The 20,238-nt window shown below is 41.5% G+C and overlaps 1 protein-coding gene and 1 pseudogene across 7 annotated transcripts in view; one reads left to right on the forward strand and one right to left on the reverse strand.

Annotated features, from left to right (window-relative positions):
- The window catches only part of LOC105489576 (zinc finger protein 318), a 62,317-nt gene that overhangs the window by 27,699 nt on the left and 14,380 nt on the right, over positions 1–20,238 (forward strand). For 4 of the 7 annotated variants that reach the window (XR_011623703.1, XR_011623702.1, XR_011623701.1 and 1 more), the window contains exons 7-11: positions 642–845; positions 1,309–1,408; positions 2,611–2,729; positions 3,018–4,082; positions 11,606–11,760. Coding sequence is in view for 2 of the 7 variants with exons in the window: in XM_011754469.3 (XP_011752771.2) it covers positions 642–845; positions 1,309–1,408; positions 2,611–2,729; positions 3,018–6,362 (3,768 nt within the window). In the remaining 5 variants the exon portion in view is untranslated. Of the gene's footprint in view, positions 1–641; positions 846–1,308; positions 1,409–2,610; positions 2,730–3,017; positions 7,438–11,605; positions 11,965–14,564; positions 17,078–20,238 lie in introns of those variants that run through there. The other 3 variants (XR_011623704.1, XM_071096995.1, XM_011754469.3) reach the window with 3 other exon arrangements.
- On the reverse strand, positions 14,004–14,465 carry LOC105489573 (large ribosomal subunit protein eL34 pseudogene; annotated as a pseudogene).

The following is a 20,238-nucleotide window of genomic DNA, read 5'->3' on the forward strand; positions in this document are numbered from 1 at the left end:
TTTTAGGCAGTTAGGAATGTTTTTCCCAGATTTCTTTAAATCATTCTACATAGATGACCTTATTTATCTATGTATAGTTGTATAGTCTGCTTTATCTATGTACACCAACCCTTCTCTCCAGTTTTTCATACCAGGATGCATGTGATGAGTTCACTATCACCTATTTTCTGCATTTGCTTTACTTAGCCTGTCAATTACCTTTTCCATTTTAGTTTTTCTTCCCTCCCTAGTCGTCATGATTTTCAAATTTAACTGTTTAGTTGCATAGGTAACACATTCAACATTTACTAAAGGGTATACAGTAAAGAGACTACTACCCGTCCTTGTTCTCCACTTCCCTTCCCCAGAGGCAGCCAATGTTTCCACAACCTTGGCTGTTCTTCTAGAGATATTTTAGGATATGTAAGTAAATATATTGCCGTTATGACTTACTTTTTATGCTGTAATAGCACTATGAAGTCAAATAGTTCTGTGTCTTAGAGACATGCTTCTGTTAGGGTTCCCCCCAACTTGTGCAGCTTTAAACATTGGAAATAGGGTCATATGGCCCTATTTCTATTATTATGGCCACTTACTATTTCAAAGAGAAGACAAGTCTAGATTGCCTTGAATTCCTTGTAAGTACAGTTTTTGCCCTCTAGGAATCAAAAGTAAACAATGAGAAATTTCGTACTAAGAGCCCCAAGCCTGCGGAAAGCCCCCAGTCAGCCACTAAGCAGTTGGATCAGCCCACTGCTGCTTATGAGTATTATGATGCGGGCAATCACTGGTGCAAAGACTGCAACACCATCTGTGGGACCATGTTTGACTTCTTCACTCATATGCACAATAAGAAGCACACACAGGTAGGTATCCTACTCTCTGTTATTTTCACTCCCACCGTCACTCTCTTCAAACTTCTATACCCCTATCTGCATTGCGAAGCTGGAAAAGGAAACATTCTCATATGGGCAGGAGCCCCAATCTGAAGAGCCAAGAGACACCAACAAAGGAGACACCATCCCCAGGGCTCAGTCCAGGGGACTTGGCTGTAACTAAACACCATGACAAGTGTAAGTGAGGTTTCTGCCTCTTTTGATTCCTTGAGTACCTGATTTTTTTGTTTCATTTTACCTTTCTCTGGTACTTGGTCTAACATGTGTTTACCTTTTCCACAGGTGATTTCCATTTAAACAGTTGGCAGAGGGGGTGGGGGTGGGTAGCTGGGGGCTTCTGGTCCCCTGATCTTATTATGGGGGAAAAAAAGAGAAAAGTGGGTCATTGAGCTTTTAGTGCTGTTGTGTGAGCACCTCTGCCTCTTACAAATAGACACTGGATCCCTACAACAGACCTTGGGCTTCAAAGACCCAGAGTGAGGCCAAACAAGATGCCATAAAGCGCACTGACAAGATAACTGTTCCTGCAAAAGGTATGTTTCCTCTTTGCCTCCTTTGTGGTTTCCTTACATTCAGTTGAGGAAGAGGTGTCCTGAGCTAACGTGCTAGGAAGCAGCATAGCATGAGACAGCCATTCCTTTTAACAAAGCCATAAGAATGCCTTCTGTGTACAAAACAGTGTACTAGGTCCTGAAACTATAAAGAGATGTATAAGACCATGATCTCTACCCACATGACCAAAAATCTACTACTAACAGATGTTAAACATAGACATGTCACTTAAAATAGAACTGTCTTTGTCATTGGCTTATGGACCCAAAATCTTACTTATTTGGAATCCAGGTTAAAAAGGATAGGAGATGCAGTAATTTAACTGCCTTTTCAACTAAGAACTATACAATATTTTGAGTCATTGTTATTAAGCGGTAAATGGAGAAGCAGAACCTTCCTTTGTCTTTAAACTTTTCAATTTCTTTCTTTTTTTTTTTTTTTCTGAGATGGAGTCTCGCTCTGTTGCCCAGGCTGGAGTGCAGTGGTGCAATCTCTGCTCACTGCAAGCCCCGCCTCCCAGGTTCACCCCATTCTCCTGCCTCAGCCTCCCGAGTAGCTGGGACTACAGGCACCTGCCACCATGTCTTGTATTTTTTGTATTTTTAGTAGAGACGGGGTTTCACTGTGTTAGCCAGGATGGTCTCGATCCCCTGACCTCGTGATCTGCCCACCTCTGCCTCCCAAAGTGCTGGGATTACAGGCGTGAGCCTCCGCACCCGGCCCATAAACTTTTCAATTTCTTACCTTCACAAGTAGCCAGTGCTGCTGCTGTATCCTTGAGATCTACAGAAGAGAGATTCCTCAGTAATTAATACCAACATGAGAGATCCTCATAAAATGGTAATGGACTATTTGGGAGTATAGTTTTTATATCTCCTGAGATGCTTAGTGCTAGTTAGGGTTTGAGGAGACTCAGCAACAGGAATTAATCTGGCACAGGAAACTCCTAAATTAACCAGTTAATGTTCCCAAGAGGTAGAAGAATTAGAGGACTGTAGTTCAAGCCTTAGGTTGGAAAGACTGTGCTATTGGGATTCATCTAAATACTGCTTCTGACTTCACAGTGAGTAAGGCCCTCTATACTGTAACTATTTTACTGCAAAGGGGTGGTGGGATTTCCATTGGTTGCTGTCATTCTGGGTGGAATCGACTTATTTCCTTGACTTTTTTCTACTTCTTCCAGGCTCTGAATTTCTGGTTCCCATCAGTGGATTTTATTGCCAGCTCTGTGAGGAATTTTTGGGGGATCCAATTTCTGGGGAGCAACATGTGAAGGGTCACCAACACAATGAGAAATACAAGGTTGGTCTTTGTAGTAGGCTGTGGAGTTTCCAACTTTTCTGAAGTAATTATTTTGACTTTGTCAAATGGCTTCCGAGCCAGAAAAAGCCACTGACACTTCAAATTCCATATAACCTCTTAAGTTCTCCTCAATCCTAGTGGGAAATGCTCAGCAGATAGCATCCCGTATGTCCTTGAGGAAGATTATTCTGGGGATTTCTACTGAATGAATTCTAACAGTGGCAGGGCCAATATTTTTTTCTCTTGTATTTTCACCAGTTTTTGAGCCTTTATCTTTTTTCTTCCCAGAAATATGTGGATGAAAACCCATTATATGAGGAGCGGCGGAATCTGGACCGCCAAGCTGGCTTGGCTGTGGTCCTAGAGACAGAACGGCGACGGCAGAGTGAGCTAAAGCGCAAACTTAGTGAGAAACCAAAGGAGGAGAAGAAAGAAAAAAAGGCAAAAGCTGTGAAAGAAGTAAAGGAGGATGATAAGGTCTCTGAGAAATTAGAAGACCAACTCTCTGAGGGTAGGAACTCCCCTGAAAAAGCTGAAAATAAAAGGAACACTGGCATCAAACTCCAGTTAAAAGAAGAGGTAAAGAAGGAATCACCAACATCATCTTCTTTTGGGAAATTCAGCTGGAAGAAGCCAGAAAAAGAAGAGGAGAAAAGTTCAGTGGTGACCCCAAGTATTTCTAAAGAAGAGATTGTAGAAAGTAGTAAGGACAAAGAGGATGGCAAAGCTGAAGCTGGGAAGGCAAAGCCCATCAAAATCAAGCTCTCTGGGAAAACTGTTGTTGCACATACCAGCCCTTGGATGCCTGTTGTGACAACTTCAACACAGACTAAGATCCGACCCAACCTGCCTATCCCATCCACAGTACTCCGCAAGTCATGTTCAGCCACAATGAGCAAGCCAGCCCCTCTTAACACCTTTCTGTCTATTAAGTCCTCTGGAACCACTGCTAAACCTCTGCCAGTGGTTAAAGAGTCTTCAGCTGATCTCCTCTTACCTCCAGACATCATCTCCAAAGCATTTGGAGGGGAAGAGGTGATTCTAAAAGGGTCTCCAGAGGAAAAAGTGGTGTTGGCTGAAAAGAATGAGCCATCTCATTTACCTGAACAAATACTACCACCACCACCACCCCCACCTCCACCGCCTCCACCACCCCCCATTATACCTCATCCAGCTGCCCCGTCTCCTGCTCAAGCAAATGCTATCTTGGCTCCAGTAAAATCAAACCCAATTGTATCTCAGACTCTCAGCCCTGGCTTCGTGGGTCCTAACATTTTGAACCCAGTGTTGCCTGTAGCCATCATGGCCTCAGCACAGCCAGCTGCCATTCCTTCTGATGAGACCGCTCCTGGGGTGAGTGAGAGTGACCGAGACCAGACCCTGTACTCTGTGTTAGTACGTCCTCCACCACCCCTGTCAAGTGTGTTCAGTGAACAAGCCAAAAAATTAGAGAAGCGAAATTCATGCTTAGCCACTGCCAATGCTAAGGACCTGTATGACATATTCTATAGTAGTGGTGGAAAGGGGGGCCCTGAGACTAAGGGTACCTCTGAGACTAAGCTAAGTGGTGGTCCATTGGCCAATGGGGAAAATAGCAACCTCTCTAGAACCAAAAGTTCAGACACCTCTTCTACTTATCCTTTGAACAGCAGTGCATCCCAAGAGGAGTTGCATCAAGATGAGGGTTTGGTCACTGCTCCTATAGTTAGCAACTCTGAAAAGCCCGTTGCAAAAACTCTGGTGGCCCTAGGGAAATGGTCAGTTGTAGAACATGTAGACCCAAAAAGCACAGGTAGCACCTATGGCTTCCTACAGCCTCTGACAAGGTTGTGCCAAAGCAGGCCTTATGAAACAGTTACCCCAAAGACAGACACGTTGGCCATATGGACCTCTAGTTCCTTCCAGAGTGACACTTGTAGGGATATATCTCCAGAGAAAAAGAGTGAGCTTGACCTGGGAGAGCCAGGACCACCTGGTGTAGAACCACCTCCTCAGCTGTTAGATATACAATGCAAAGAATCTCAGAAGTTGGTAGAAATCCACCTCAGAGAATCTGTTAACCAGGATAAGGAAAGCCAAGAGCTCCGTAAATCTGAGGATTGTAGAGAAAGTGAGATAGAGACAAATACTGAACTAAAAGGAAGGGAGAAAGAGCTGTCTGAGGGGATAGTTGATGAGGGAACAAGTACCAGCATTGGACCCCACAGCACAGAAGATTCTAATTTGAACCATGGGAACAGATACATGTGGGAGGGAGAAGTAAAACAGCCCAACTTGCTAATGATTGACAAAGAGGCTGAACAGTCCAATAAATTGATGACAGGAAGTGAAACTCCAAGTAAAGTAGTGATCAAATTGAGTCCACAGGCTTGCTCTTTCACAAAAGCAAAATTAGACTCATTTTTATCAGAAGCTAGGTCTTTACTCAATCCACAAGATACACCTGTGAAAATTTCTGCCCCAGAGTTGCTGCTTCAGTCCCCACCCAGATCAGCTGTGTGTTTAACAGGTAGTCCACAAGAGCAAGGAGTTTCAGTTATTAGTGAGGAGGGGCTAGGAAATTCAGCTCCAGAATCAGCTTCTAGAACTTCTAGGTACAGAAGCCTCAAACTCAAGAGAGAAAGATCAAAAGACTTTCAAGTTAAAAAGATCTATGAGTTGGCTGTTTGGGATGAAAACAAGAAGAGGCTAGAGACCTGGGAGAGCCCAGAGAAACCAAAAGCAGAAGCACTGGAGCTACAAGATGTCCATCCAGAGTTAACAGTGACAATAGAAAGCAAGGCCCTGGAAGACTTTGAAGCTACAGACTTAAAGGTAGAGGAGCTTACTGCCCTGGGGAATCTGGGGGATATGCCTGTTGATCTCTGCAGTACTCGAGTAAGCCCAGCACATAGATCCCCAACTGCCTTGTCTCAGAAAGTGTGTGAAGAAAATTCTGTATCACCTGTAGGGCGTAATTCCTCCACTCCCACTGACTTTGAACCAATCCCATCTTTTTCTGGGTTTCCGTTAGATTCTCCCAAAACCTTGGTGCTTGACTTTGAGACAGAGGGTGAACGAAACTCATCTAATCCCAGGAGTGTTAGGATGCCTTCTCCTAACATTTTGAAAACTGGACTTAAAGAAAATGTTGACCATGGCTTGGGGGGCCTAGAGGGAACACACCAGGCCCTTGACCTGTTAGCAGGAGGAATGATGCCTGAGGAAGTACAAGAATCTTCCCAATTAGACAAACAAGAGTCACTCAGATTGGAATTAAAAACAATTAATTCTGTAGGCCTTGGGCCATCTCCTTGCCTTCCAGACCTTGTTGACTTTGTCACACGGACCTCTGGAGTTCAAAAAGATAAACTATGTTCTCCACTCTCTGAGCCAGGTGACCCTTCTAAGTGTAGTTCCCTGGAGTTGGGGCCATTACAGCTAGAAGTATCAAATGCATCCATCACAAAGGTGGCAATTCTGCAAGTAGATGATGACAGTGCCGACCCTCTGAATTTGGTTAAAGCTCCAGTGTCAAGATCCCCTCCAAAGGAACAGGTAGTTGAAGACAATATGGTCCCTCAGGAAATGCCTGAACAGGAAGCTACAGTTGGTGCCATCCAGGACCACTCAGAATCCAGTGTTCACAACTAAGAATAAATACCTAGAGCTACTTGTGAATGAATCAAATTGGCTTCTAGAAATCAGATGCCCAGATGATCCAGGACTAGTTTGCTATCTCATCTGGAACCTACACTAAGAGATGCAATCAGCATCTTACAGTAAATATTCATGGAAGCTAAAAAATTTACCTCTTTTCCTTTTCCCTTTCCCCTTAAAACACCAGACAAATCGATAACTTCTATATATATATCTGTAAAAATGTATTTTCTGTTAATTTTTTTGGCCAATTTATTTTCTCCCACTTTGTCATTAAAATCAAATGTCTAACTGGCTCACCACATAGTGTGCTTTGATTGTATTTTGGCTTTGACTCTGCCATTTCTGAAACGTGGGGGAGGATGGAGGCAACTGACCTCTCCAATTGCTGTGTTGTATTCCTACCCAATTTCCTGGGCAGTTGATGCATCTCTGGGAAAAACACCAGAAAGCTTGCTGAAATGGAAAACTTGGAAGAATTGTTCATCTCTTAGGCTTTCATTTGGATGGGCCTGCCTTAACATTGTTTGAAATGCAGCGTGAGTAGCTCTTTTGTTTACTGTTTATACCCCTTAATTGGCATGTCAACTCCTGTACTTCCCTTACTATATTAACCTTTCTTGAGATGCATTGTCCTGCTAACCCACAAACCTGTTTGGAAATAAACATGGAAGAATATCTGGCAGGCAGGCTTTTAGAAGACGACAAATCGGTAAGACTTATTCATGGTTTATTGCCAGGAGCAGATATGCTTTAGAGATCACTTTTATTTTTGAAATGGCCTTTGTTCATTGTATTGTGATCCAATAACACTTTGTATGAAATTGTTTGGCAGCCATTTCTGTTGTGAAGGGGTAGAAGATCTCTGAAACTTGTCTTGAGATTGAACTCATTCCCTGTTCCACAAACCCATATGTATCCTTTCCTCTACCACCAATTTATTTCCACCATAGTATGATGTTTTGGGTTGTATATTTGTTAAAAAGATTAAAGAATTTATGAGTTGGCTTGGACAAGTTTAACTTTATTTTTAATGTGTTAATTACTTGGAATAAATGCATTAATCTCATGTTTCCTTCTGGATTTTTGTTTTGAAATCGCACACATTTGAACTCCAAAGGAAAACTAGAACAATGAATCCCTGCTGCCCTATTGTCTAACCACACCCCCAACCATGCTTTCCTCACTTGTCAGAACTTCTTCATGCCACAATGTTAGGACATATAGTCTGCCCCAGCGCAGCCTGGATGGGTAGTGAGTAGGCAACAGTTGTCTGGTATTGGCATCTTCCTATTGTGAAGCTTTTTATATACCTTTGTGTTGACTCTCCATAGATTCTCCTGGGAACTGAGCTCCCCTAGGACAATCAGGTTCCTGCTCTTGGGAATTAAGGAGCTCAGTCCTCAGATTTTCTATCTCTGTCCCAGTTTCCTCTTGATAGCCCTGTTGTCAGCAGTTTATAACCTGACTCAACAGGGCCTTCAGAGTCCTATTTACCCACCTGTTCCTGAAAGATAATACAAAATTACTGATCTGTATTTCCCCCCCCATTTTTTTTTCCCATTTCCTTATGTACAGAACTATAAAATCCCTAGGTCAACTTTGAGAAGGATTTTAAATTTTTCTTAATGTCAATTTAGAAGTCATTCTGGCCTCTCTATCATGTTATGGAAATGGCACAGATTTGCGAGAGCTAGATCCTTGACTATGCCTCAGTCATTTACCTTGCTGTGATTTTAGACAAGTTAGTTTACCTTACTGTGTCACAGAGTTGTTTTGTGTTGTTTCCTTTGAGATAAGGATCGTTATCTTTATCCTAGCACCAATATGTACAGGATCAGGGTATCCTGCCCGTGTCACCTTTCTAGTCCTGGTTTTTAGGACAAAGCCTGAGTTCAATGCAGTTTTCTTGCTTGGAAACCATAGACTAACTCAAAAGGTGCCATTTAGAAGAGTTTAAACCCAAATGAGCTTCAGGGAGATTTGTTTTCCCAGAGAACTACTCCCTCCCTGTTCTAGCAGGTTATCTATAGGAATTCAGGGAACATAATTTTTAACGCCAATTTGTGCTGATTTTCAGTCTTGTTCACTTAGTTCCACTTCCCTTTAGGGCAGGACCAGTGGTTTTAGGGAAAGAGGAGGAGATCCCAATCCTAACCTTACTCCCTCAGAGGGCACTGGAATCTTACTCTCTAGGTTAGGAGGGGGCCACTTGAAAGGAGTGAGAAGAGAAAAGAGGCAAAATTTATTGTAGGAAGGGCAGAACTAGTTCAGGTAGCTAGGGCTGGAGTACTTTGAGCCTAAGCTTTGGTAGTAACTCTTTTTGTATTCTCTGGATAACTTCAGGATTTACACCAAAGGCATCTACCAATTTGCGGGTTTTTCAAAAATAATGCTCACTTAAAGAGTTATGGGAGTGGCATTCTTTATATCTTCCTTGAACCAGCAGAGGGAGAACTTTTAGGAATCTCTATTCTGGGCAGGAAGTGTTGCTGCCTCCTTCCTTTTGGTTAGTGGGATCTAGCTTTGGAACCTATCCAGAGAAGACAGGTGAAAGGAAGGACAGAATTCTAACCCAGTAGCTGGAGATAGAGCATATTTTTTTGTTGTTGTTCTCTACCATCACAGTACTGAATAAACTTTCAACTTAGGAGAGTTAGACACATGGAAGAAATGGGCCCTGAATTTTAAATGCAGCTTATGGTGTAATATAACTATGTTTTAAATTTTACAAACATCAGGAACAACTTTTATCAGACATCCTCAATTGTGAGAGCAGATGATCAGTAATTATGTTTAAATTTAGGCAAATACCTAATTTTACCTAAGGTGTATAACTCCCTAAAAATTCCCCTTGGCCTTGCAAATGGGGGCATTCTGCTTTACAAACCGTATTATATTCACAGGGCACATAATACTCTCTGTTAGTATTGCTGAATAATATAGTTAAGTATTCTTACTTCACCTATGACACTTCATCTTTCAAAAAAGTCAGAAAGTTAATATTTTGGTAGCAGAGCATGCCAGCACATAGTCCATTTATTGGTCTGCCAGGTTCAGGGACTAAGGAAGAATGGGGTGGGGAGGTGGACATACAGGACACATGCATCCAATAGGAACATGAAGTGTAATTTTAAAAGTTGGAGGACGGTTCAGAGAGGATGTAGCCTGTAACAGAAATAAGTGAGGTAGTTTCATATATATATATATATATATATATATGTGTGTGTGTGTGTGTGTGTATATATGCTTTGTTAATATATTAATATATATCCCTAAACCTTGGTTCTCACCTTAACAAAGCTTACATACCAAATCTACGATAAGAACCTAAACAAAGTCTTCATTTATTAACAATTTATGTGAGAACATGGACAAATGGAAATAGTTTTGTGAGCCCATCTCTTCTTTAGAGTTTAAAATTGCAATAATGTTTATGTAATTTTTAACTAAGTTATGTATACAATATTCATTGATAAGCCACGAAGTTGAATTTATAATGAAAATCTTCTAAAAATCACAACTCTTCTGATTTGCCCTCAACCCGTATACACTTTCAGAAGAATACATATAAAACATGTATGTTTATGTTGTAGCACTTAACATGGTTGTAATTTTACATTTATGTTTCTTTGATTAATATATGCTCCCCTTAAGTACATCATAAACTCCCCAAAGCAAGAAGTCTGCCTTTGCTTACTATTTTTTAATCATTGTATTCACAGTGCACAGTTGTCTGGCATATAGCAGGTGCTCAATAAAAATTCATTGAAAGAATCAATGTGGTAATAGTAGCTGTTTTTATTAACAAATTGTGAATACTTAGCAAATTATAAGTCGGTAAAAACTGTAAATTGCCTATTGTATTTTCTGGGTGTTTAGCACTCTAGAAGCCAACTGTCCTCTTGCTTCTGTCCTGGGTCTTTGTATACAAAGCACTTTATCAGTGAGGCATGTCAAGGTTGCCAGTGGTTCCCTCACTTCAACAGCATTCTGGAATAGTGGTGCCAGGCCATGATGGGAACACTGCTTCTGCAGCTCCTAGAAGAGAAACTGAGGATGAAAAGGAGTTAAACTGACCTTACAATTAGCAAAAAAAAAAAAAAGGTTTTGGGGATCCAGTTTTCAGATGGCCCCCTTTTTCTCCCAGCCAGACTTCATAAACGTGTTGAAGTCAGTCAAACCCCAAACCCCTCTGATTTGGTTGAAGAAGTAATTCAGCGCTTTATGATCTCCAGCATCCTCTTGTCATCTCATCAAAACTAAATCGTAACCAAAAAAGGTTGCCTTTGGGAGAGGGAAAAGGAATGCTATCACTTTTTATTTTGTATCTTCTGTTTTGTTTCAACATTGTGACCATGAAAATGAATTTTATGTAAAATATAAATGTTTTATAAACAAAATATGTACACATGCACACATATATATGTATAAAATAATATGTAGTAAGGGTTATCCAGTGCTGTGGAATTATAGGCCAGTTTTTTTTTTTTTTTTTACCCCTCTGTATACTTTTCCGTATTAAAATTATTTTTTTTAAGTCGTGTGTCTCCTACTCAGTGCATCCCTGTTTTCCTTCACACCTCTTGTCTGTTTTCCATCGTCACAAATAGGTGCTGCTGCTTTTCCCTCAAGACTTCCTAAATTCTCCTGTTCCCATCAATGCTGGGCAACATGCTTTCTTCGAGAATGTCTTACCATTATTTCCTTTTCCCTCTCTTCCTCTTCCCATTCTTTCCCCAACCTCTGTACCTGGTTGTTTGTATTCATTAATGTTGTACAAGCACTTGGACATTAAATGATATAACTCAAGATACCTGTTTCACAAAGTAATACAGGTACACAAAAGATAACAAAATATTTGTCACATGCAAAAGGACAGAAGATGACAAATTTAGATGTAATGATTTAAAAATTTATAGACTTTGGTTCCATTTGTGGAGGATCAGGCAAGAAAGGAGTTTTGTAGAAAATAAGGGAAATGAGTATGTTTAAGGGAAGTGAATGAACAGGGTGAAAACAGAGGCAGAGTTACATAACAGGGAGAACAAAAGGTAGAGAATGTGGAGAAAGATAGCAGAGATAAAATCAACCATATTAAGATATTATTTTCTTTCATCTCTCTGATACTCTGCCCCTGCCAAGCTTCCACCCAGCCTTCCTGTAACCACCTTCCTAAGGATGACTATTGATCACATTGTTACGACTCTCACCCTCTTATCTTCCTTTCTTTTCAGGGGCAATTCCAAAAGTCTTCAGATTTTCAAAAGGAAGGACCGCAGCAGACATTTCTGCCCCCAGAAAGGCAGGGCTAGAAACCACGGAGGCCATGGAAATGATGGGTGCCCTTGTGGCCAGTAGACAATCACCTGAAGGATCTGACTTCCAGAAGGTGGGTGTGGCTGCTGGGAGTGGGGATAAGTTGTAGAGAAGATCCTGTCATTTTAGCTTCCAGGAAATGGTGAGTTGGGTGAGTGAATATGTATATTGTACTTGCAGAGGATGAACAAGATTAGAATGTACAAAGAGGGTATGTATTTTAGACTTGCCACTCCTCACCTCATTTAGCATTGAATAAATTATTCCTGAAGTCCCATCTCTCATTTTGTGCCATGATACTTACATTAAAGCTATAGAGTTTAGGTGTTCATATTCTTCCTGGGCCCTGGACTCCAATGTGCCCCTAAGTAGAACATCTCTTATCTTGGTTCTAGCCTCTTTTATTGGTCCATACAAAGACAAAGTGAAATTGGGTATGTCCTTAGAGGATTGGGGTATGAGTAAGCAAAGGAGACTCAATGAAGCGGGGACAATCACAAAGGATATGTTTGATCCTTCAATATCAGATTTCAGGGCAGCTGTCCATCAGTTTTTAACTCAGTCTTGTACTTGTCCCACACACATTGAAATCTCTGGTACACAGTAGCAGGCAAGCATCATTTCAAAACACCAAGGAAACCCCTTACTCTCTGCTCATTTAAAATGCCAGTAGGGGACCAGGCATGGTGGCTCATGCCTGTAATCCCAGCACGTTGGGAGGCTGAGGTGGGTGGAACACTTTGAGACCAGGAGTTTGAGACCAGAGTTTGAGACCAGCCTGGCCAACATGGTAAAACCCCATCTCTGCTAAAAATACAAAAATTAGCCAGGTGTGGTGGCGCATACCTGTAATCCCAACTACTCAGGAGGCTGAGGCAGGAGAACTGCTTGAAACCGGGAGGCAGAGGTTGCAGTGAGCCAAGATCATGCCACTATACTCCAGCCTGGGCGACAGAGCAAGACTCCATCTTGAAAAAATAAAAAACAAAATCCCAATAGGGGCTGGGCATAGTAGCTCACACCTATAATCCCAGCACTTTGAGAGGCCGAGGTCAGCAGATCAGTTGAGCCCAGGAGTTCAAGACCAGCCAGGCAACAGAGTGAGACCCTGTGTCTACAAAATATAAATTAGCCCGGCATGGTGGTCCATGCCTGTAGTCCCAGCTACTCAGGAGGCTGAGGTGGGAGGATCGTTTTGAACCCTGGAGGTTGAAGCTGCAGTGAACTGTGATTGCACCATTGTACTCCAGCCTGAGCAACAGAACAAGACCCTGTCTCAAAAATAAATTTAAAAAAAATTAAAAATGGGCTAGGCGCGGTGGCTCATGCCTCTAATCCCAAAACTTTGGGAGGCCAAGAGGGGCCAGATCACCTGAGATCAGGAGTTCGAGACCAGCCTGGCCAACATGGCGAAACCCTGTCTCTACTGAAAATACAAAAATTAGCTGGGTGTGGTGGCACATGGCTATAATCCCAGCTATTTGGGAGGCTGAGACAGAATTTCACTCTGTCACCCAGGCTGCAGTACAGTGGCACCATCTTGGCTTACTGCAACCTCTGCCTCCCAGGTTCAAACGATTCTCCTGCCTCAGCCTCCCGAGTAGCTGGGATTACAGACGTGTGCCACCATGCCTGGTTAATTTTTGTATTTTTAGTAGAGACAGGGTTTCACCATGTTGGCCAAGCTGGTCATGAACTTCTGACCTCAAGTGATCTGCCCACCTCGGCCTCCCAGAGTGCTCAGATTACAGGCGTGAGCCACCATGCCTGGCTGGTTTTGATTTTGATTTGTAAATCCAGGCACTTTTAGAGTCCTGGAGGTCTAGTTTACTACCCAAATAATCTTTGGTTTTAGTAACTTTCAGGACTATTCATGATATAAGCAAAGCCATCAGTGGAATAAGAAGTCAATAAAGGGCAAAAAGTACCTCAGGGGGCCTCATGCTACTGATATATTAGTTAAGGATTACTTATTCCTGAGGCATGACCTGGTGGATGAAGCAATGGAAAGCAACCTGGTGCCAGGGCTGCCAACACGTTGTCACCACCACTTTCTCTCCTTTGTTCCAGCCCAAGATCTGTTTCTCATCAACTGTCACATTCCCCTGTTCAGAGACAAAGATGTTGGTCACAAGCTTTCATACAAACTATGACTCACAGCCCTACCTCCATCCCCTGCTTTGCTGCTTAGACCTCGGTTCTCCAATGGTGTCTCAGTTGCACTGATCTGGGAGATAGGTGAGGGAAAGGGAACATTTTTTAGAATACTGTTTTTCCTTTTGGACTTCTTTTTTCTATTATTATTATTCAAAAAGCTTCATTTTTATTTAGCTTTCTGACTCTTCAACACTTTCACGATTTTCTGCTCTTTGATAAGGAGAGCACGCTTGATCTTGTCATGAACACATTTAACACACATGGAACCAGCATAGGCCCTGCTGACATGTCTTTCTGTTTTGCACAATCTCATAAGAACTTCAGGTCTCACAGTACAAACCCCTTTAAGTTGGCCTGGGCACACACCACATGCAGAATTTGGTGCTTTCCCAACCTTCTTGGTATAAAGGTAAACAATTATGTTACCAGGGGTTTGAGACAGCCTAGTTTTGTTAGAGGCTGTATTGTAGGAAAGCTTACAATAGTATGTCAAATGTTGGACCATTCTAAGTGCCCCTACCCAAGCTCAAAGGACTGCTCCTGAGAGCTGTAGGCTTCCTCAACTTTTCGATGGTGGCCGATTGTAAAGGAAATATAGACAGGGGAAAGAGAACTCACATGTATTATGAATGATGAAATATTTAAGATCTTTTTTATTGAATTACAGTTAATATTTGAATTTCACATAACATAAAATTCACCTTTATTTTTTTGAGACAGGGTCTTACTCTCTCGTCCAGGCTGAAGTACAGTGCCGCAATTATGGCACACGGCAGCCTCCACCTCCTGGGCTCAAGTGATCCTTCCACCTTAGCCTCCCAAAGTGATATGATTAGAGGCGTGAGCCACTGTGCCTGGCCAGATTCACCGTTTTCAAGTGTATAGTTCTGTGATTTTTAATATCTTCAGTGTCGTACAACTGTCACCACTATCTAATTCCAGAACATTTCCTTCATCCTCTAAAAAAACACATACCCATTAGCAGATACTCCCAGTTACCCCTACTCCTAAGCCACTGGCAATCACCAGTCTCCTTTCTGTCTCTATGGATTTGCCTGTTTTGAGCATTTAATATAAATGGAGTCATACAATAAATTTCTTTTGTGTCTGGCTTCTTTCACTTAGCATAATGTTGTCAAAGTTCATCCATGTTATACCATGTATCATTATTTTGTTGTATTTTATGGCTAATTATTCCACTGTATGGATGTGCCATGTTTTGTCTACCAATTGTTGGACATTTGGGCTATTTTCATATTTTGCCTATTATGAATAATCTATGAACATTCATATGCAAGTTTTTGTGTAAATATATGTTTTCAGTTTCCTAGGGTACATAACTAGGAATATATAGTCATATGGTAACCGTTTAACTTTTTTTCTTTTTCTTTTTCTTTTTTTGAGATAGAGTCTCGCTGTTGTTGCCCAGCCTGGAGTATAATGGCATGATCTCAGCTCACTGCAACCTCTACTTCCTGGGTTCCAGCAATTCTCCTGCCTCAGCTTCCCGAGTAGCTGAGATTTCAGGTGCTTGCCACCATGCCCAGCTAATTTTTGTATTTTTAATAGTGACAGGGTTTCACCATGTTGGCCAGGCTGGTCTCAAACTCCTGACATCAGATGATCCACGTGCCTCGGCCTCCCAGAGTGCTGGGATTACAGGGTGAGCCACTGTGCCTGACCCCATTTAACTTATTTTCTAAGTAAACTTTTATATTAAAGTACAATGTTCATATTTTAAAAACAGGCTGGGCACAGTGGCTCATGCCTGTAATCCCAGCACTTTAGGAGGCCAAGGCGGGAGGATCACTTGTGTCCAGGAGTTCAAGACCAACCTGGGCAAAAAAACGAGACCTTGTCTCTACAAAAACTAAAAAAATTAGCTAGGCATGGGAGCAGCTGCCTTTAGTCCCAGCTACTCAGGAGGCTGAGGTGGGAGGATTGCTTGAGGCCACAAGGTGGAGGCTATAGTGAGCCATGATTGCACCACTGCACTCTGGCCTGGGTGATAGTAAAACCCTATCTCAAAAACAAAAACAAAACACGTTACAAGTGTGAAGCTTAACAATTTCATAGAGTGAATAGACCTAGGTAACCAATACCCAGATCAAAAAATAAAATATGACCAACACCCCAGAAGCTCCTCTCATGTTATCTTCCAGTTACCACTTCCCCAAAATGTAACCAGTAATCTGACTGTTACAACAATTTCTGGTGCTTTTTTAAAAAGAGTCGAGGTGAAATTTTCATCACCCAAAATAAAACCCTATTTCTCTTAAGCAGTTAGTGCCCATTCCTACCTACCTGCAGCCCCTGGCAGTCACCAATCTGTTTTCTATCTCTATGGATTTACCTATTCTGGACATTTCATATAAATAAAATCATACAATGTGTGACCTTTTGTCTGTATTTTTGTGTTACTATTTTTTCACTTAGCATAATGTTTTTGAGATTCATCCATGTTGTAGTATGTATCAGTGTTTTATTCTGTTTTATAGCTGAATAATACTCCATTATATGTATATATCACAATTTGTTTATCCATTCATTTGCTGATGAACATTTGAGTTGTTTCCACCTTTTGGCTATTTTGAATAATGCTGCTATGAACATTTCATGCGTAAGTATTTGAGTACCTGTTTTTTTATTCTTTCAGGTATTTACTAGAAGTAAAATTGCTGGGTCGTACGGTTACTCTATGGTTAATTTTTTGAGGAATTGCCAAACAGTTTTCCATAGCAGCAGAATCATTTTACATCCCTACAGATTGTACAGTTTCTCCATAACACTTGTTATTCCCCTTTTTTTAATATAACCATCCTAGTATCTCATTGTGGTTTCAATTTACATTTTCCTTATGACAGCGATACTGAGCATCTCTTTTGTTGTTGTTGTTTTTGAGACAGGGTCTTGCTCTGTTGCCCTGGCTGGCATGTAGTCGTGGGAACACAGTTCACTGCAGCATCAACCTCCTGGGCTCCAGTGATCCTCCCACCTTAGCCTCCTGAGTAGCTGGGACTAAAGGCACACACCACCACACCCAGCTAATTTTTAATTTTTTGTAGAGACGGGGTCTTGCAATGTTGCCTAGGCTGGTCTTAAACTCCTAGGCTCAAGCAATCCTTCTGCTCAGCCTCCCAAAGTGCTGTGATTACAGGTGTGAGCCACCGCTCCCAGCAGTGAACATCTTTTCATGTACTTATTGGCCCTTTTTTTTTTTTTTTTTTTTTTTTGAGACAGAACCAATCTCTCTCACCCAGACTGGAGTGCAATGGCACAGTCTCAGCTCACTGCAGCCTTCGCCTCCTGGGTTCAAGTGATTCTCCTGCCTCAGTCTCTGTAGTAGCTGGGATTACAGGCATGGGCCACCATGCCCAGCTAATATTTGTATTTTTAGAAGAGATGGGGTTTTGCCATGTTGACCAGACTGGTCTTGAACTCCTGACCTCAAGTGATCTGCCCTCTTTGGCCTCCCAAAGTGCTGGGATTATAGGCATGAGCCACTGTGCCTGGCCTTATTGGCCATTTTTATATCTTCTTTGCAGAAATATTTATTCAAGTCCTTCACCTATTTTAAAATTGGAATGTTTGTCTTTCTGTTGTAGAATTGTAAGGATTCTTTATATATTCTACATACTAGGTCTTTATCAGATATATGACTTACAACTATTCTCTAGGTTGTCTTTTCAGTTTCATGATGTCCTTTGACTGCCAAATCCAAGGTCTTAAATACTTACCCTTTTGTTTTCTTCTAAGAGTTTTACAGTTTTAGATCTTATGTTTAGGTTTTTGATCCATTTTGAGCTAATTTTTATATACGGTATGAAGGATCCTCCATTTGTTGCACATGAATATGTGGTTGTCCCAGCACCATTTATTGAAAAGACTGTTTATTTGCCCATTAATCATGGCACCCTTAGTGAAAATCAGTTGGCCATAGATGTATGGGTTTATTTCTGAACTTGTCATTCTACTCCATTGGTTTATATGTGTTGCCTTATGCCAGTCCCACACTGTTTTGGTTACTGTAGCTTTGTAGTATGTTTTGAAATTGAGAAGAAGGAGTCCACCAATCTTGTTCTTTTTCAAGATTGTTTTGACTGTTTGGGCCCTGTTGCAATTTCATGTGAATTTGAGGATCAGCTTTTCCATTTCTGCAAAAAAGCCTTGGAATTGTGATAGAGAATGCATTGAATCTGTAGATTGCTTTGAATATTATCATCTTGATATCAAGTATTCTGATACCTACACATGGGATACTATTCCATTTATTTAGGTCATCTTTAATCACTTTCAGCAGTATTTTGTAGTTTTGTTTTTTTTTTTTTCGAGATGGAGTCTTGCTCTGTTGCCCAGGCTGGAGTGCAGTGGTGCGATCTCGGCTCACTGCAAGCTCCACCTCCCAGGTTCACGCCATTCTCCTGTCTCAGCCTCCTGAGTAGCTGGGACCACAGGCACCCGCCACCATGCCGGGCTAATTTTTTTATATTTTTAGTAGAGATGGGGTTTCACCATGGTCTTGATCTCCTGACTTCGTGATCTGCCTGGTCTTGATCTCCTGACTTCGTGATCTGCCTGCCGTAGCCTCCCAAAGTGCTGGGATTACAGGCATGAATCACCGTGCTCGGCCTATTTTGTAGTTTTTGTGTATGTCTTTCACCTCCATGGCTAAATCGAATACTAAGTATTTTATTATTTTATGTGCTGTTGTAAATGTAATTGGTTTCTTAATTTCTTCTCAAAGTATTCATTGCAGGTGTATAAAAACACAACTGATTTTCATGCATTGATCTTGTACCCTGAAACTTTGCTGAATTCATTTATTTGTTCTAGTAGATTTTGTGTGTGTATAGATTCTTTGGGAATTTTTTTTATTATATTATATTTATTTATCTATTTACTTATTTAAGACAGAGTCTTGCTCTGTCACCCAGAATGGAGTACAGTGGTGAGATCATGGCTCACTACACCCTCAGCCTAGGCTCAAGCAATCTTCCCACCTCAGTCCCCCAAGCAGCTGGGACCACAGATGCACACCACCATACCTGGCTAATTTTAAAAATTTATAGAGACCACTATACTGCTCAGGCTGGTCTCAGACTCCTGGGCTAGAGCAATTCTCCTGCCTCAGCCTCCCCAAGTGCTGGGATTACAGGTGTGAGCCACCACACCCACCCTGGGATTTTTATATGCATAGAATCATATCATCTTACAGTAGAGATAGTTTTACTTTTTTTTTTTCTTGCCTAATTGCTCCAGCTAGAACTTCCAATACAATGTTAAATAGCAGTGGTGAAAGTAGCATCCTTGTCTTATTGCTGATCATAAGGGGAAAACTTTAGTCCAAGTATGAAGTTAGCTGTAGGTTTTTCATAGATGCCCTTTATCATGTTGAAGGAGTTCCCTTCTATTCCTAGTGTCTTGAGAATTTTTATTATGAAAGGGTGTTGGATTTTATCAAATATTTTTTCTGTGTCAATTGAGATATGTGGAGTTTTTTCTTTTATTAATATGTGGTATATTACATTGATTGATTTTCTTTTCCTTTATTAATATTATTTTTTTTTTTTTTTGAGAGATGGAGTCTTGCTCTGTTACCCAGGCTGGAGTGCAGTGGCGTGATCTCAGCTCACTGCAACCTCTGCCTCCCAGGTTCAAGCAATTCTCCTGCTTCAGCCTCCTGAATAGCTGTGATTACAGGTGCTGGCCACCACACCTGGCTGCTTTTTCATATTTTAGTAGAGACAGGGTTTTGCCATTTTGGCCAGGCTGGTCTCGAACTTCTGACCTCAGGTGATCTGCCTGTCTCGTCCTCCCAAAGTGCTGGGATTACAGGCGTGAGCCACTGTGCCTGGCCTCTATTGTTTTTCTATTCTTTATTTCCTTTATCTCTGCTCTTAAGTGTTTCTGTTTCCTTCCTCCTGCTAGTTTCTCATTTAATTTACATTTATTTTTTCAGTTCCTCAAGGTGTAATATTTGGTTGTTGATTGGAGATCTTTTTTTTTTTTTTTTTTTTTGAGACAGAGTCTTACTCTGTCACCCTGACTGGAGTGCAGAGGCACGATCTCAGCTCACTGCAACTTCCACCTCCTGGGTTCAAGTGATTCTCATGCCTCAACCTCCCGAGTAGCTGGGATTACAGGCATGTGCCACCATGCCTGGCTAATTTTTCTATTTTTAGTAGAGACGGGGTTTTACCATGTTGGTCAGGCTGGTCTCGAACTCCTGCCCTCAGGTGGATCTGCCCACCTTGGCCTCCCAAAGTGCTGGGATTACAGGCATGAGCCACTGCACCTGGCCAGATTGGAAATCTTTTAATAAAGTAAGTGTTTACAGCTATAATTTCTCTCAGCACAGCTTTAACAGCATCCCATAAGTTTTGAAGTATTGTGG

This window comes from Macaca nemestrina, chromosome 5 (genome assembly GCF_043159975.1).
Source record: "Macaca nemestrina isolate mMacNem1 chromosome 5, mMacNem.hap1, whole genome shotgun sequence".
Classification (NCBI taxonomy): domain Eukaryota; kingdom Metazoa; phylum Chordata; class Mammalia; order Primates; family Cercopithecidae; genus Macaca; species Macaca nemestrina.